This window comes from Aptenodytes forsteri, unplaced genomic scaffold, assembly GCF_000699145.1.
Source record: "Aptenodytes forsteri isolate BGI_AS27 unplaced genomic scaffold, ASM69914v1 Scaffold71, whole genome shotgun sequence".
NCBI classification, from domain to species: domain Eukaryota; kingdom Metazoa; phylum Chordata; class Aves; order Sphenisciformes; family Spheniscidae; genus Aptenodytes; species Aptenodytes forsteri.
This window is the reverse complement of record NW_008795923.1, coordinates 2,123,703-2,142,784: the sequence shown is the minus strand read 5'-3', so window position 1 is coordinate 2,142,784 and position 19,082 is coordinate 2,123,703. Positions and strand designations below refer to the sequence as shown.

The window sequence follows — 19,082 nt, the reverse complement described above, 5'->3', positions numbered from 1 at the left end:
GGGGGCCGGAGCCCGGGAGGAGGCCGGGAGGCGGCCGGGAGAAGCGCAGCCGTCTGGTGCCACCTCCCGGCTCAGCCGCCCGCCCGCGGCCCTGCCCCGGTCGGGGCTCCCCCGCAGGCTGAGAACCGACCTCGGTGTCGTTGTTTCTAGGCAGAAACTGGCGAAGTAGCTTTAGCGCTTCAGGCCCTAAGTAGCATTGCTTCCCCCTCCCGCCACCCCCTCATGGTTTGAAATGGATTCGCTCCTTTTTTATGCAGGGGACTAACTAAGCGTAATAAAAGCCCGTGGTGAAAGCTCTGTTATTTTCATAGAGCACTGGCATTTTACACAAGGGGAGCAGAGGGTGACTTAGTCAGTAGGCAATTTGCTTAACACGATGCAGCACCTATAGCCATGGATTAAGTGGGAGGAAAGAACTTAGTGTAATTCGCCGCTTTTCATACAGCTAATAGAGGTGTGCTGGTAACAGTTGGAGAATCACGCCCATGGTATCAGCAGTTGATGTAAACGTGGATTTTTATTTTAAAGAAACTTTTTCCATTAAATCTTCTTTCTGGGCAGTGACTAGACTGTGTAGCTAGATGTGTATTTTGTGTAAATGCGCATTTTGTACCAGCTGATATAATGAAGTCATGCTCTTTTCTTTGGAAGACTTAGGGTGCAGGCCTGGGTAACCACTCACAGGGAGCGGTAGCTGTATTTTAGCTGTAATGTAGCAACTCCCTCAGATCAGGCCTGTCCTCTTTTGAGGTAGAGACGTATCATTAAAACAGGGGTATGTAACGTAGACACAAATGAGGGCAACAGGGCTATTTTCTGTTTCCTTTTGGGGGGAGATGAGGGGGCGAGGGGAGGCGCAGCAGCCAGCCGTGCCCGGGGGTCCCACCGGAGGCGGCGCAGGCAGACGGGGTGCACAGGACAGAGAGATCTGCAGCAGCTTCTCCCTGCACCGGTTTGCTAAAGGAGGAGTTCAGCCCGGTGAGGCTCTGCTCAAAGGACTCCGTAGTGGAACAGGTGGAGCGCAGAAAGACGGTACCAAGGAAATAAAGAGGTTCTTCTCACCCACCACCCCCATGTTTTTTTCTCCAGCAAATAAAACAAAGGGAAAAGACCACACTGGAAGATGAAGTGTGCTGTCTTGGCTAACTGCTTCTGCTAAGCTTTAATAGGTTTGCAAAACAGACGTGTAGAACCCAAGTTAAGAAGGGTGAAATAATTAGAGTTGGAATGTGGGGCTTTTGTCCCTGCTGCAATTATCCCTGGGCCAGATCAGAAACATTAGACATCCAACAGGTGATGTTTTTAGAGGAAAAAACGAACAGTTCCTCCTTTCTCTAAAGGCTACATACTTTTCCTATCTAATCAGTAATACAAAATGGGGAGGTGCTGACACAAGCAAGAATAGCCAATGACTTCATCAGTGTGGCAGCAGCTCTCCCTTTGAAGTGTGAGCAATTTATTGTGGGTTTGGGAGGTTTTGTGTTTTTTTTAATTCTGCCTTCTATGCAGGAACCTGCAGTCACCTTTAGGACTGTTCTAGTCTTACTTCAAATCTATGTTGAGGCAGAGCACAATACTACTTGCTATTACTCTCTAACAAACCCCAACTGCTGCTCTTGCGATCAAAACAAATGTAAAGCAAGTAACTCTAGTCACCAGCATTTTTTACGCTTGTTATTAGTGGCTTTGACCTAAGAACTTGAGGAAGCTGAATCACCATAGCTAAATGTTAACGTTGTGTACATAACCACGAACAGCGAGAACTTCTGAAGAACTTAAGCAAATAGTTTCTTCTGTCCCCCAACAGGCTGAGTGGCTATTCCTGCATGGGGAAAAAAACCCCTGTAATTTCACAGAGGTGACCAGCAGAGCTGCAACAAAACTATTCTAAGATTTAAAGCAGGTGGGAAAGCAGCCCTCTACAACGCAGTTACGATTGTTTCTCCACCCTCTTTAAAAATAGCCTCCACAAAAAATCCTGTAATGTTTGTATGACTGTGGAGTTTTTCTTTTTTAAACTGTAATGTAGTGAATTTGTGTCGTGTTTTGCTGTGAGAGTCCTTCAGATTGTAGATGGAAACTAAATTTCATCTATAAAACATATTAACCTCTCAGTTGCACAATTAAAGCGTCAAAACTATCTGCTGTTTCACACTGTATCATGTCAAGTTAGAGAAGCTGAAGCTACCACTAAAAGGGGAAAAGTGACTTCCACTGTAACTAAAAATGTGGCTGCCTACACCTCCCATACTGGACAGGCTCGAGGCCACAGCCACTGAGAGCCCTCGGCACCCCTCGCCCCACGGAGGGCCTGGGCGCTCTCTGGGGAGGCCCAGCTGGAGCTCCCAGGACCCGTGGCTGCACCGCACTGCAGCAGGGCAGATTTGGCCACCTCCGTTTATGCTTCTGCCACAAGACCACGAGCAACATGACAGAGACAAAAGGGTGTGTGTTCCTTTCCGGAGGAGCTGGTGTGCTACACAGGTGGGTAAAACCTCAAGATGCTCCTAAGAGAACTGTAAAGTGCCCGCTGTGGAGAGTCAAGCCACTTCCAGGATCACCCAGACAAGTACGAGTCAGCGTAATGATTATTTTCATAACCACTTCATTTAAAAAGAAATTAATACCTCCTCTGAGCAGTATTACAAGCCAGCAGCAAGGCATAATTCATACTGTTGGTTGCTTTGGACAATTTTCCTCTGTTCGGGAGTTTGGATGCGAAGGGGCCCTGAACTCTGACTTTGACCGGTTTTGTTCCGATGTGTCCCCCACCATTCTCCATGTCAACTGTTCATTTTCTGACATGGTGTTGCCCTTCCACGTCTGGCATCGTGGCACACTTCCTCCTCTCTACCTGCTTTTCTTTGTTTAGATTTCCTGTCTACTGTCATACGAATGTTTTTGGCATTAAGTGGTGCCCTTACTCTTGACTATAAACCTCATGGTTAAGTCAGCTAGCAGGGGTAGGAGCCGTCTCATACGGAGCCCACTTCTGTATGATAAAGCTTAAGGGAGAAATTTCTCAAGGGAGAAATTTTAATTATTTATTTCTCCCTTGACACACATCTCCTGAAGCAGGTATCTTCAGCTCCCCAAAAGCATGCTTTTTTCCCTCTTCTGTAAGATGACATGTAAATAGTTACTCTTTCTAAAGAAGAAATGAGAGAACGCTTGTTCTATGACAACACATTTGCTCTTAAAAGACTACCAAATGGACAGTGGCCGGGAATATTGAACAGGTAAGATAAACACCCATTGGTCTAACGTTCATCTGAGCACAAGCCACAGTTTAGCAGGGAAGAAGTCTCTAAAGGAAAGAACTGCCGAGACTCGCGTTTTGTACTTGCTGCTGAGCAAACAAATGCACCAACCTAGAGAGCGTGAATTGTAACTGTTCTTTTTGGAATCTGGCAAGGAAATAGCAGAAGTTTGAAAGCCGTATGTAGTAGGAATTGGGGAGGTCTGGAGGGAAATTGTTCACGATGAGGGAGAGGGGGTGGGAAAAAAATGACGTTCCAGTTCCCCAGTCTTTTCTCCTAGGTTAACTGCTACCGTCTGGAACCATGAAGTCAGGCAAGGCCTTACTTACGCAGCCACGCTGCCTCCACCCTCCCCGCACCCTGCTGCCTGGGCTGCTTTCCCACCTGCGGTCACGCCTCCTCTCCGGGTTATGGCTTCCTTCGTGGCTGGGGCTGGTTCTGGGCATGCCCTTTGCCTCTTAGCTCTCCAGCACCAGCTACTTCCATGCCTCCGTGTGTATTTGATGTTAATTCTGGGACATAAAGATCCCTTTCCGCACTGGGACAAGTCCCCTGAAAATCTAAGTTGCTGTTGTGAATTACCATTTAAGCCATCAGTCGCTCAAGGAAGCTTGCCAGAGTCAGCAACCAGCAATAATGTATTTCTCGTACGCAAACTGCCTCCTAAATAATAGGATAGTCCTCCACTACCCATTTTCTCTCTGTGGTAGCTGGATTTTCTGGGGATGTGTTTGATCTGCAACACGATCAGTACAGTAAGACGGTGACACAAGTTTAGCAATTGCTTTGTGAGATGCGGTTAATATCACGTAAAAAATGGTTCTCAGATTCTGCACACAGACAGGTTTATGTAAAATATATAAACATTTGTCCAAGTTGTTACAGATTGCATAAATATGGCATTTTTACTGTTGCATTTACAGATGTGCATGTACAATGATGTGCAAATAATCACAATTTGATTACAATCTTTGAAAGGTACTTGAACTTTGCATCCAAGTAACGCAATGAATGAAAAATGCCCACCAAAGAATTTAAATAGCAAACTTATAACATGGTTTAAATTCATAACAAATTTCAATGTCTTCTCAGTAAAACTTTCACACATTTAAAATAGTTTGTATTCATTTTATTTGTATATGTCAAAATACAATTTTTTTTTTTCCAAAATAGTGGGTTTTGCAACTAGTTTCATGCAGATACAAGGTCTGCTCAGTACTACCAATAAAATCAATATAGCACAGTAGCCATTCATTTTTTAGATATAAAGAATAAATAACCTAAATATAAAACACTAAAATATTAGAAACACGTATTTAATCATTCACAGGCACCCAAACTTTACCAAATATAATCCAGAATATGCCTAACTGTCTTGTAACAGAACTCAATACGTTGCAGCCATTCAATTCTTTATTTTACGTTAGCGTAAGACAATGGAAGTCCCTACGGTTCAGACCCACCTCTCATACAGATCAATTACAATAAGATATCTCAAACTATCTGTGTACCTTTAAAATCAAGAATCCTGAGCTTGGTAGTAAGAGCATAACCTTACATCTTCAAAAAACCAATCAACAGAGAGAGGACATCATGTCTTCCTTACCAAAACATATCCCACCCCCGTAAAACTAACCCCCACCCCCCACGTAGGCAGTAGAACACAATGACCTTTTTAAATGAAGGGGTACAAATTCACATTTAATATAGTATACAATATAATCAATAATACAATAGCTACTACAAGCTTTACAATGTACAATTTGTTTTAATGGCTGATCTGTTCAGTGGTTTTAGGCAATAAACTATGTGCCAATAGGATGTCGTATTTTGAATGGTTTAGTGAAAATATAAAAGCTGTTTCTAACAAAAGCGATCTTCGCTTGAGTACTTTTTTTTGTTTTTAAAGGCCACTGAAATGTATAAAATGGTCTGACACGATGGCGTTATCAAATTGGATGCCTTCTCACATGGCAACAACAGTGCATATAAACATTAACGTGAGTGTAATGGGTTATGTTTTCCAAATGATTTAGTACATTACTTTGGCTAGCACAACAGTTTTGGACAGCACTCAGATAAATACAGGTATGTGAAATGTAGTGAAGCAGTTATATTTATGCAATTTTTTATTATGGTGAACACTATCAAATGAAAAAAAATGGGAGGAAAAGATAATAAAGTATTTTATATAGTTTAGACCTTTTGTAAAGATAGGGCTCCATACAATGTACAATGTCTAAATTCTTTATACCATAAAAATTAATGAACTTTGTTAAACACACTATTCTGGAGTAGCCTAATTTGCATTAACAGACATTTGCAATAGGGAAATATATTCAAGCATGCCACGTGGTGGTCTGAAAAATCAAACCAGTACACATTTATATATACAGCATCACTCAGTACCTGCTCAAATGAATGTGACGATTACAGGATCTAACATCTTTCACTACAAACTTCTTTTTTTTTTTTTTAAAGTGACCAATAAAGGCAGAAAACAGGACTCTTAAAATATTTCTAGTTTCAACTGACTTTTAAAGCATTTTGTATAGGAAATAAATGCATATTGCACAAACAGTGAAAGCAAATGTTCCACCAAACATCTCTGTTCCAGGTGGTTGGACAATACAACTCTAGGTAGCTACACAAATACGTAATTTAAAAGGGTGTGTGGTCTCTGCAAATGGTAAAGCTGTGAAAACACTGTACAAGAAAATCTGGTACATGAATAATTAGGAGGGGGAAAAAAAATCCAAACTTAAGATTTAAAGAAAAACTGAGTATAGAAAAAACTGGGAATTGTGGCACAACAAAAACATTATTGAGTAACTGTCTTCTGTGAGAGCTGAAAGCTTTTGATGATGTAAAAGTGTTTATGTACAACTAAGGCTTACTGGTTAAATATCTGAGGCGTATCTGGCCTTGAACACTTTCCTTATTATGCTGTAGCTGTAAACAAGATTTCTCAGTCATTTTATCTTCTCAGCAGCTGCATTTTAACAGAAACAATGATCTTGATACAAAAAAACACACAGGTAAGAGGGCGTTTGGCAGGATATCTGAAAATGACAGTCTCCAAGGGATCTTCCCACACTTCCAGTGACTGCCATACTATGGTCCACTGGAGTTACTAGTGATGTGCAATACCGTTATTTGCTGCTGTAGTAAACCCTTTATTTGGAAAGTTTGCTTATAACTCTGATCAAGGCCCCATTTTCATCTTTTAGCCTCTGGTTGTCCGCCTTCAGGTCTGGTAGCATCTATGAAAAATGAAACACGATGGTTATTTGCTATTATACCCCAAGTAAAAGCAGCGAGACTAGACAAGCACTGGGGATAAAAATCTTTGTTCAGCTGAAGCATCTTGGCAGTTCTCCCCCTTCCTATCAGCAGTTCAGAAAAATCTCACCTTTTAGCATGACGCAGTGAAGAGTTATAGATTAGGAGGTTTCATTTGCTTGGATTAGAGGCACTAAATCTCGGTGGTGCAGATGACAAGCCTCTAACAAAAGCATTTATAGTAGTGTGAGGAAAGTAATTAAACGCTTCAAATTTCAGTGCAAAACAAAAAAATGTTAATTACCAACGATTTAAAGAGGCTCGTCTATACTGCACTTGCACAGTTTCAAAAAAACATGCTGTGGCTAAGCATATCTACCACTGTGCTCTTGGATGATTTCATCCTGATCAGATAGAGTGTGATTCAGCTTGTTAGCTCACAGCATTAATCTTCCAACCACTTCCAAACTCGTGTTGAAGCACACATCCTATAATTTGAGATCATATCCCTGAATAGCTTGGTTCACGCAAGATCAGATCATTGAAAGAGATCACTGAAACAGCAGGCTGCATACTCAGGCACACAAGTTAGGAGATGGCAAGTTAAGGTTGCCACAGGAGATGGGTGACACACAAGCACAAAAGCTGGAAGGCAGAAGCCAAGTGAGGTGAGAGTTGGACAGGATCAGACAGGAAAGGAGGACAAGTCAGTGCACAGAGGTTTGTACTGGGAAAACGTGTGCTTGTCAGAGAAACCAGAAGTAATCTCAGCAGTTCTCCATATCTACGTTCACACACTGATAACAAACCATCTGTAATACTCATGGCTAAATTACATGTATGGTTTCTAGCAGCAGGTTTACACAGGAGTTAACAGCCTATTCCTGCAGAGTGGTTATTCAGTAACCTCAGGTGCAAGTGCATGCAAGAGGTCTAAGTCCAGCTGGTGACCTATGTAACAACTGCTACATAATTTTTCACGATGAAATTTCCTCACCACTAGTTTTGTTTTCATTTTATTCAAGCAAGATTATTCTTTCAAACCCATTATATTCAGAAAATTTTAATGGAACAGAAAGAACGGAGAAGTTTAAAAATGCAGGTTAATTAACTGTGCATTACACTAGAGGCTTCATTTACCCATTTCCTCCAAAGGAGTCCCGTCCACACTCAGTTCACCAAACAGCAGACCCTCTCACAGAGTGAAACACAACAGTACACTGAAGATGAGTGAGGTTATAGGATCTCTAGTTTATTTACCTGCCAATATCAGAGTATGTGAAATGAAGATGACAGGTGCTCACAAGAGGAAAAAAGGTGGTCTCCGCAGTTAGAGTAAGTAAAAATCATTCTGCTAACCTGGATTCCAGCTCTGCTCCATGGTGGAGCTTAGGGCAAGCCACCTAAACTGAGCTCTTCACAGAGTCAGAGGGAAGCTTCCACTATAGTCAAGTGAGAGCTCTGCTCTGAACAGAAAGTGCTGTAAAATGCTGATTACTTTCAAAAACCATGTCAAAGTGTTTGAGTTTGAAATTGGGCAACACAAGTAATCATTTGGCAATTTTCAAGTATTATCTGTGTTAAGTTTTCTAAGCTGTAAAAAACAACTACTGTTGTCTGAGATAAACGTGCTAGGGGTCATACCCAGGTAACAGGCGTGTGTACCATGCATTTGTGCATGCACCCGTAATATTAGGATAAACCCGGGGTTGTTCTCTGACATGTATCTGCAAACAACGAAACATCCATTTGTTCAGGGAAAGCAACTAACACCTTTCCTTTCTCCTTTTTGTTCAGTTACGGACTTCATACCAAAGATCCTGGGGGAAACCACAACAGCCTTCATCTAGTCACGCAGAAGGAAGCAAGGGAGTCTGATTTGGTTCGTGTTAATTGTGTATCTCAACAAGTGTTGTCGTGTATGCCTTCCAATGAAACCTCAAAGTAACTCCAGGAACGTCACAGTCGTCTTTCAACTCATTGATTAGGGACCTGCAGCCAATAATGCTTAATTACATACAGGCAGACCCACAGAGTGGTATATTTTCTGGTGAACTATTTCAACAAAAAAGCTGCTGTTCAAATTTAGAGCTTTAACATAATCCAGTACCATTATATGTCTGCAAATCTCTGTAGATAGATTTTAATCCGGATTAAACTAATAGGTAGAATAGGTATTAAGAAAGTATTTTCTCTTTTGTTGTGAGTCTGCTAAAGAATAGGGGAAGACTGGTAGGAGATAAAAGCAGTTATGAGTAATAGGAGATTGATCAGGAAGGATAAGCTCAAGTAACCCAAAATACTTATGCTTCTCATCTATACTAATCCCCACATACTTTAAACCTAGCCAAAGACATTTATACAATTTTCTTGGAGCAGTGCATTCCTATGGTACTCAAACTTCTCATGAGGTGACACCACGCACTTTTAATGTGCAGAAGCAGGAAAAAAAGCTTTGCAGCAAATTCAGTAAAATTACAGTTACAGGCCGTACTTAACAATTTCAATTTGCTTCTCCCTAAAATAGCAAAGTATCTTCCTGTGATGAGATTCTTCAATAAGATTACAAATGCACTATTTTGCCTACCTGTATTATATGACTAGCTAGTAACCCTGCAGTGCTGTAGGTGAGCAAATAATTATTCAATAATCACCTGACATATGTGGAGCCAACACAGATCTGTACAGTAATAATAATGTCTGTGTTTGCTGGAGGATTTAACAGTTTTTACACACAAAACAGCTTTGTAAGTTAAGATTACAAAAAGCTCATGAACTGTTAAGGTACCTGTTCATATTAATCAGGCACACTGCTATGGTTAAGCTACCATCATAATGTCAAGCCTCCCTGCTGTGTTTCCACTGCTTTTCTTTTGCTAGCCCAGCTCCTCAAACTCCACAACGATCTGCCGCTGAAAACTCCCCCTACAAAAAGGAGTACCGAATAGTTTTCTGTGGGTTAACACCCTGAACTGGCTTACCATGGTTAAAGGAATGCCAGTGCTAGCAAAAAAAGATGGTATGGACGTGTGGCTGTGGACAGCAGTCATTAGATTAGCTCAGCTGTGTTGAAAAACCACATTGTTAGCTGAAGCTGATGTAAGACGGGCTGCCCTAAAGGGACAGCTCTCCCTTCGCATGCAAGCAGTATGCTCCTGCTGCTTCCTGCGTGTCAGTTTAGTGATTCAACAGCCCTGGGGTGAGATGGATCAAGTAATATAACAAATAAAGGGATTTGTTTTCAGCCAGGTCAGTGAGCTGACTTAACTCACTCAGCAAGGGTTAACACAAGGGAACGTTGAGGAATGCAGGGCCTGGACCAGGAACAACCTTTCTATCCACATCCTATTGTTAGACCAACTCCAGGAAGACACGGAGCCAAAGGATAAACCTCTTTTTTTCATGCCTCTTAGTGGGGAAAACCTGAGATCGGACTCTGTGAGCAGAATGAAAAAATGTACGCTTATTGCCTTGCTTCTAAGCGGGAAGGGGGGTAAGTGCAGGGAAGCAGTTTAGCAAGAGTCACTGTGCAGAAGGAAATATTTTTTCACCTACAGATCTTAAAAGCTCGCTGAAACCTCCACCCTACACAGTTGTTATATAAGAGGAGGAAGAAAGGCATATAGATTTGGTGTGGAATGAAACCACATTTTGTTCCTCATAGAAGTTTTGAATCTTCAGTGGGTTTCTGAAACAGCCCTGCAGTAACACTAGGGACAACAAACTGGTATTGTTTTTCCAAGATGAAACTCAAAACAGTTCATACCTTTAACAGAAGGGGACTGAACCAGATGACCTAGTAAGTATGAACCAATCTGACACACTAGGCAGGTTTTTTTATGTCTGTGTTTGTACAGTCCTTGCATGATAGGATTCTGGGCCACGACTGGAATGCCTACATATATAGCAATAGAAATCAATAACCTTAACTCAGTGCTAAAATGGGATATTTTAAGCTGTCTAGATAAAAATAAGGATTGGCCAGAACCACACGGGAAGTTAAATATGTGAAAATATTAATCAACTTGAAACTCTGATACATTTTTTGAAAGGAAAGACTTTGGTCCCCTCTGAACACTAAAATACACAAATGTAAGAAACAAAGTTGCTAATGCAACTGTTGAGGAATGCACAGCACTGAAACCACTGCTCAAACATTCTTTAGTTGAGACTAGATTTGTATCAATTCTATGCACTTCAATTATACTGCAGTAAGAAAGCTCAATTCTTAATTTCAATTTATTAAAAAACTAGAGGCAGAGCTATCTATTTGAGCATTTACTCAAGCATCAAAACAAGGGAGTGACTTCAGCTTATCCTAGTGGGAACTCAAATCCTTTCGATTGTTGCCAAGGTTTTAACATGTCAAAGGTCTCCTGGATCACTGCCAATTTATCTTCAAGTAAGGGAGGACAAGCTTCAGTGCTAGTAAGGACGACACCACACCATACCAACACATCTGCGACACCTGTAGTCGGTACACCAGACACCATGCTTTAGCCACACTTCCATAACCGAGCAGCAGTAAGTCAGTTTCTGACACACAAGTGTTAATAGTAAAATTCTACCCAAGCACAAACTGAATGTCAACACCTGCCTGGCTACACAAAGGAGAAGGCAGAAATTACAAGTCCACAGAACGCAGTTGCCTACGGGACCCTGACAGCTTGGCAACCACTCGGGTCAAGGCCCTATTCTCAGTCACCAGTCGCTCATTTATGTGTCTCAAAGATTGAATCTGCTTTATTTGTTGCAGGTTCTGCAGGAATCAAAGAAATAGGAGTGAAAACGAGAAAAAACACATGTATATTATGCTTACAAGAACTAGAGATGAACAGAATTGAACGAAAACTTAGAAGAGGCAGTCCTGTTTAAAGTAGGTAAGTCGCTGTGAAAGGAAAGTATCAAACAAGTGGCACATTCTTGAAAAGCAATCTAAGAACCAGCAGTGATTCGTCACAGCTTTCCAAAACAGTTCAGGATACGTTAACAATGAAAGCTATTCCTGGAATTCTTTACTTAACATCCTAATTGCACAAACTAAATCTCCTGTTCAAAAGTCTGTAAATAATGACGCATTTAACATATACTTTTACACAGCGGTGCAACACATGATAGGAAGAGTATTTAATCTTTAATTCAAAACTTTTACATATTGCTTATTGAAAGTAAGCTTTCGAAAAAAGGCAATATATTTGTATTCTCTATTTTTCTCAGAAGCCTAACCTTTCCTAACAGAAATTTACAGGTTGATGATAGAAGCTCACATCCTGTCTTCCACTCTTAGAGACAATTATTTTCCTATACCATAGTTTGCTTTCTACATATTTCACTTCTGAAGACCCCTCAAGGAACCACAGACATTGTGTCCTCCCTTACAGCAAACTATCCTGGCCTGAATCCAAGGGAGCTAGAGGCATCGTGGTTGCCTTCTGCCTAGATCTGCCTGTCAGCTTCAATTATTTCAACAAAACTTCGTGCAAGTATTTTGATGAAAAGTATTTGGAAGTTAATGCCATTTCCAAGCACCAGAGGGAGCTCAAAAATGAGCTTGAAAGGAAACTTTTTATTACTCAATGACAAATATCGAATGTCATAACAGTGGTATTTCTTTAAAATTTTGGAGTGCAAAAATGTTTTCTATTTCATCATGTTCCACTAATTTTCTGGTCACACTTTAATTCTATCAGTTTGGTTGACCCTGTCCAGTATTATATCCAAGGACATAATACAAAACAAACCTGCCAAATTTCTCACCCTTCTTAATCATACCAGAGGACTTCACATGGATAAACCAGGAAATGAGAAAAGTCATACCATGACTGGTTTAAAAAAAAAAAAGCCAGAAATGTATTAAAAAAGTATTTTCCTTCTAGGATTCAGTTTATACATAGTTGAAAAAAACAGAAACCAATGCATGTGTTAAAGGGTACTTACTTGTCAATGTCTGAAATCTATCCACTGCTTTTTGTTAACTAAAAACTGATTACTATTCACTCTATACAAATGAAAGGTTTGGTATTGGTAACATGCTGTCTAATACATAATTTAAAGAGCATAAGATAAAGGTTGAAGCAACATTTAACGCTTAAATATCTATGGAATTATATGCTACCATTATTTTAAAGTTAATAAAATACAGAGTATCACATCAAAAACATAGACTGCAATTCCATCTTGATTAAATCAAGATATGTTTCACACCGACCATCTCTGAATGTTTCTTCTTAGCCAATATGTTATAGAAGCATAAGTCTCAGCACCTTCTTACAAGTCCTACATGTATGACTGCTTATGCCAGTGTAACAGCTTCGCTACAAGCTATGTAACATGAGAGACTTCGAAATGAGGCTATAACTTAATTATTTTCTAATGAAATTATAGAGGCCAGTAATACTGCCAGACTACATGTTGCCCTGAATAGTCATACACTTTGCTATTAATAGTTTACTTACTTTCAGTTCCTCTTCCATTTCAGATATCCTTCTTTCTAGAGCTCTTCTTTCCTAAATCAACAGATGTGTGTTAACACTAAACAAGACAATTTTTAAAAAATTACTGCTTGCAAATACTGTGGCAACAGTGAAATACTTCAAGTTTCAAAGATCATACAACCAAAAGCATAGTGTGGACAGGAAACTTGTGATGGCAGTGATATATAGAAATTTTGTCAATATGGAATTTTAATATCTGGGGAGGAAGAGATACAGAAATGTACATCAAGTCCTACAAAATATACCCCTTCCTTTACACATATTTAGACAGGTTGTAAGTACCATTTGTTTGGATTTATTTTTCATGTTTCTGGGCTAGGCTTTCATAACAGCTTAATATACAAGAAATGCAGAAAATTATCAGAAACAAACAAGAGTATTAAAAGAAACAAGCACAAAAACATAAGCTTTCCTAGACAAGCAGAGGTAGCTGAAACATCTGTCTCAGCTCAGTGGGATCTGTCCACACCATAAACTGCAACGTAGTGTAGATACACCCAAATTTACATTAAAGGAGTTCAGCTGAGTACCAAAGAAATCTAGCTACGTAAGACCACCTGCTTCTTTAGCAAATGCTTCCTGAATATTTTCTGCTTTTCTAGTATAGTTTTATTTTCTTTTTTTTTCTTTTTACCCAAGAAGCAGGAGAAATTATCCTTGGCAGAGAACTTCAGGTTGTTTTGATTACACTGAGTACAGTACCCAAGCTAGCTTATTGGAAGTCAGCTTAGGGTTTTCTATACTATGCTGCAGTCTGCAGTGCAGACACACTACCATATTTCTAAATGACATTATTTTGTTTAAACCTAATTTTCAACACATCTGACAGATGAAGAGCTAATGCAATAGACTTCAGGGGTTTATAGCTTAATTGCTTGCTTTCCTGTGTCAGACAATGCAGTGTGTCTCATTTAAAAGCAGCTGCGGTTATCAGTACTCTACATTCAGATTTTTCCAAAGTGTGAAAGGCAAAAGCAACAGATTATTGCAAAGTGGACATATGATGCATCTGCATACAATGGTGTTATGCAAACAGCAAGCAGCATTGACTGAGGTGTGTAAAACTTTGGTTAGATCATACCGCCCAGTAGATACTGACTCTTGCCGGTCACCTTTCAGATACAAATCATTTGAATTTAGTTTAATCATAGTACAGTTATACCCCAACATTTTCCCATTTTAGCAAACAACTTTAAAGGTTTATCAAAGTAATAGATTACTGCAGTTGTTAGCACTTAATGTACTTAACTCCTTCGAGTTAAGACTTTTCCCATAATGATACTGACTGATAGTAATGGGCATAGTAAGTACCAGCGAGTTAACTGCAGTAAGCGACTAACAAAAAACCCACACCATCTTACATTACTTAGAACTGTATCAGTTACCTGCTAGCCTTGTAGAACAACATATATTATCAGTGCTCTTATATTAAGCAACACTTGACAATTCCTGCGATTACCAGGAGATGAATGATCAAATAAATCTCAAAATTTCAGATGGTTAAAAATCATTAGTCCTTTTGATGCATTTGCTTAACTAGCATGTTGAGCTTGTCTAAGAACAACTATTAGCAATAAAAGCCAATTACATAAAATCCTTATTTCATGAACTTTGTATACTTCACATTCTATAAAAGAAACATTTAAATGGACTGGCCTAGATATAAGATTTATTGTAAAAGAGTATTGTTCTGATTAGATGAAGCTATGCTGCTCTTTTTCCTGAACTGCTTACTCTTTTATGAACTGGCTTGAGGAATGCCAACAAAACAACACATTGCAGTTTCACTGGGAAGATTTGCCAGTATTATTTGATTAGTCCCTGGGCTCAAAGAAAGGGCTTGAAATTTATGCAGTCTAAAATTTTATTATATACTTCAACAACTCTGTAAGGTACACCAAGGAACATTTGTAACCCTCAAAATGAAAAAAGTACACGCTACTCTCTCAGCTTATAAAATACAATAGCTCGTTTGTATTTATCAAAGCAACTAGGAACCACAGTCTTGGTGCAGTGAGATTGAGGTACAGGGATATACACAGGTGAAAAATTGACCCCCCGAGTTACAAAATTATTAAGAAGTAAAACCAGATGTATATACCTACATGTATTTGTAAATTCAGTAATACCAAAAATTATACCTCTCCACAACCCAAATTCCCAGATGATGAATTCTAAATTTGGGGGAAGCCGGTTAAAGGTACCTACAGTTCTGAATTCTGATTCAGACTGAAACCTTGCAGTTTGAGTTTTATTATCACATCATATGAAATTCTGCAAAGGACTTTTAATATACTTTTCAGAGTGACAGGTCGTTAATGAAACCCTTATTTTTGCCTATGTATTGCTAGGACCTTGCATCTGTGATCCGATCTGTAGCCCTATCCCCATGGAAATAGCCCCTTTCTGGTAAACAGTTCTCAAATGAACAATATTGACAATGCATCACCAAATCACATCATGGAAACCCACGTCTGAAGGCAGAGTTCAAATAAAATTCAAAGCCAGTATTTTCTAAATTTTATTACACTGTGCAATTCTAGGTTTAATAAAAGTTCCCATCTTCTTTACTGAAAAGGTATGTTTCAGCTTGAAAATCTCATAGTTCAAAGATGCCTTCAGGTTTTTCTCTGCCAGCCTTTTATGTCTTCCAATTTATTCTCACCACTTTTCTTTCCCCCCTCCCTTTTTCTTTCTGTAATTTATATAAACATTCCTGTTTTAAATTCTTGTCTGAAAAGAAGTATAAAATTACAAAATACAAGGAACATCTCCTACATCTTGTGTAAGTCATGTTTCAGCCATACAGCATTATCACTAATTTTATTTTTTTACCTGCTAGCTTTAGTATTAATACATTTAGGAAGAGTAACATTTCTGAAAGACATTTTGCTGTTGGACTAAATGTCTTTACAAAAAAAAAAAAGGTGCAAAAATTTCTAACATAGCCAATTGCTTTAATGCAATGGCCTATTTTGGGAAAAAGCAAAGCAGTAATTTAAAACTGAAAAAATGTCTAGCTATGCAGTACTGAATGCTCTGCAGTATGGAACCTATATAGTAATGGACACAGCTAAACCTATTAAATAATTAAATGTCCACCTGTGTGGCCATGATAGCAAGCAAGAAGCCAATTAAAGCTGCTGATGAAACTTTTCTACTGATGATATCACTGTCTACAGCAGGATGCCAAAAAATCAAGGAGAAACTGGTGCTAAAAGGCTGCTGCAATTATCTGGAGAGATTATTAAGATAAAGATAATGGAACTTCAGGAAGTGCCTGAGAGCTTTTCTACATCTCCATGTGCTCCTATAAAATCTACCAAGTGTTTGTTTATACTCCAGACAGGTTTGTAGAACTAAAAATTGTTTTCTAAACCTCATATACTGGAAAGTAAACATAGGAGGCTAGTGAACGTGAAGTTTACCAGGGATAAATAAACGTATACCGTATCACTTATTACTGTCAAAGTCCATTTAGCTTTCTTCCCGTTTAAGTGTCTAATGTGTCACTCCAGGATCAGGGGAGGAGAAAGGAACATGTGGACAGGGTCATGAAGGAAGCCAGGACCACAACAAAACCAACATAGTTTGCTTTACATTGCTGTGGAACTAAACTTTTATAGGGATGGATTTTAAACTAGTATGAAACTACAGCCTAAAATGATCACGTGTCCAACTTCTGAAATAATTCCTGTAGTCTATCTCACATATGGATTTATTACATGACTCCTTTCCCATTCAATTTAGGGTTGTCTCTGACCCTGATGCCCCTCTTCCCACACTGCTTACTCATTCTTCCCCTCCTGCTCCAGTATCATATTCCCTCTGGAAAAAGTTACAGTACAAGGAAAGAGACAGATTATGATTAATTTTATATCTTTAGCAGGTTTAAGGTCTCCTGTCTGTGAGGTAGAAGCAGCTACTTCATTACCAACAATAATTGGTAAAACAACACACATGCCTCTGGAAAGCTCTGAGGAAATTAAAGTCTCTGAATGTTGGAAATGGATTAGAAGATGAGACGCTCTGAACCTGCTTAACCCTCTGGAGTGCCAACATTGTTTTGGATGAGATGGAACAAGCGGCAGATCCCTGGAGGGCAGTGGGGTTTAGAACCTGATTATCACGAACCAACAGGCAACCTGAAGGCAATTCTTAAGAGTAATTCCATCTTACAGTGTCTCACATTCATTGCCACTTTGAAACCTAAAATCCCCAAATCTTCTAAAAAATTCAAGTTATAAGAAAGGCTTCTGTTCCCACTAAAATATATCCAAGCCAGGGGTTGCAAAACAAACTAAAACAAAGCCTGAATTGGAGTACTTAAGAGATCTTTGGCAGAAACTCACCCTTTTCTCCATTTCCAAGAGTGATCTGTCAGCAAATCTTTCTTGTCTCTGAAAACAAAATTAGTGAAGACATTGGTACTCGTTCTTAAACAACATAAAACTGAGGAAAAACAATTCAATTGGACATTTTAGTATTCTGTCCGAAGTATGTCTTCAAAAGCATTTTAAAGTGTGTTCAGGGAAGTAACACTGAAATAAATAATAAAGAATGAACTGGATTTATCACGCACTTCCTCTGTGACCATCCCTAAGTAATTCAATCACTACATAGCCTTTGGCAAATAGGAGTAATATAGTATTTCTATCTAAAAGCATTACAAAACAAACATCTTTTTAATGTACTTCACTGATATTTACAGGGTACGCGTGGAAGAAACTTAAGTACCTACACAGGTAAATTGTGGCAGATGTGATCTGAGAATAGGAAATACTCTCTCTACAGCAATTTAAGACAAATTTAACTTTTGTGTACATATTTGGTATTACTGTATGCAGCACTGTTATCTGTAACTGGAGTGCACTATTTGCTCTTCAGTTCTAAGATAAAGCTATCTAACCAGCCAGGAAGAACTGGCAGGTTATGCCAATCTGCCAGCAGGTTTATGAATTAATCAATCAATCCCAACTGACAGTTTGAATATAAGCTTAACAGTGTAGAAAGTGTTTATCCCTACCCTGCAAAGAAGTTACAGATACATGCTGGCAAGAACCACTACTACTTAAATAGGCAGGAGGCAGTCTCACACATTTTGTTCACAGCTGAAGACCAGAATCCTGCGCTCTTTTCTCTTTAGAAACAGAGAGGTGGTATTCTTCACTCCCAACTTTGGATAAGAAACAAAGCTGATGCCTAGTAAAGAGCAGCCTATACCCTGGGGTGCTTCTAGTCTGCTATCTACCTTGTCAGCTAAGTACAGGCTTTTTGTTTTATACAAACCTGAGTGGTCTTCTCCAACTGTAGCTTAAGATCTGTAAGTTCCATGTTGGTATCATGTAATTGTGCTTTCAGTTTTTCATTTTCAGCTAGGATCTGTTCATAAAGCTAAGAGAAAATATTCATTTAAAAAAAAAACAAATAATAATTCAGTGAGATTAGCTGAAAAATTTAAAAACCATGATTAAGCTGCATGTAAAATGAACAGATACATTAATAGCCTAAAAAGTAAAAATCAGTTATAGTTTTTAAAGACGTTTAGAATTAGCAAGCACTTTACAGAACTGCTACCAAATATTTCTAGAAACAAGCAACTTTGCATAGGGAGCACATAACTCACCTTACACGTATTAAAAAAACATACTTGCCACTTTTTTTGCTTCAGACTTCACAGATTAGACACCACAGTAAACTTTTTGACAAACAACTCCTCTATTTTAAAGCAAGATCTAAACAAATTTTGACATCATACGTATGTAAGCTAGCCAACATATGAAATAAAATGCTTTACATATGTATAAAGCAATTTTAATGATACAATCAACTAAAAAAATAATATGATAGTATTTGTCATAAAAAATGGATCTTGGCTCCTCTGGATTTCCCCCTTGCATTGAAGAGAAAAGTGCAAAAGCCAGAAGCTGTTTTGTAACGTGCATTTTCCCCCGCTGTAGTGGTTGCTCTGCTCTTCCATTCAGCTGAGATGCTTTAAGCAGCATTTGTGATACAATGTGAGATTATTTCCAGACAATTTATGAAA

The 19,082-nt window shown here is 39.1% G+C and overlaps 1 protein-coding gene across 6 annotated transcripts in view; it reads right to left on the bottom strand.

Annotated features, from left to right (window-relative positions):
- Positions 1–4,374: 4,374 nt before the first annotated feature.
- The window catches only part of PPP1R12A (protein phosphatase 1 regulatory subunit 12A), a 77,907-nt gene continuing 63,199 nt past the window's right edge, over positions 4,375–19,082 (bottom strand). For 4 of the 6 annotated variants that reach the window (XM_009284922.1, XM_009284926.1, XM_009284924.1 and 1 more), the window contains 5 exons: positions 18,326–18,430; positions 17,389–17,436; positions 12,998–13,048; positions 11,140–11,301; positions 6,442–6,523 (listed from right to left, as the gene is read on the bottom strand). In XM_009284922.1, coding sequence (XP_009283197.1) covers positions 11,167–11,301; positions 12,998–13,048; positions 17,389–17,436; positions 18,326–18,430 — 339 coding nt within the window. In that variant the 3' untranslated portion in view covers positions 6,442–6,523; positions 11,140–11,166. Of the gene's footprint in view, positions 6,524–11,139; positions 11,302–12,997; positions 13,049–17,388; positions 17,437–18,325; positions 18,431–19,082 lie in introns of all 6 variants that reach the window. The other 2 variants (XM_009284923.1, XM_009284925.1) reach the window with 1 other exon arrangement.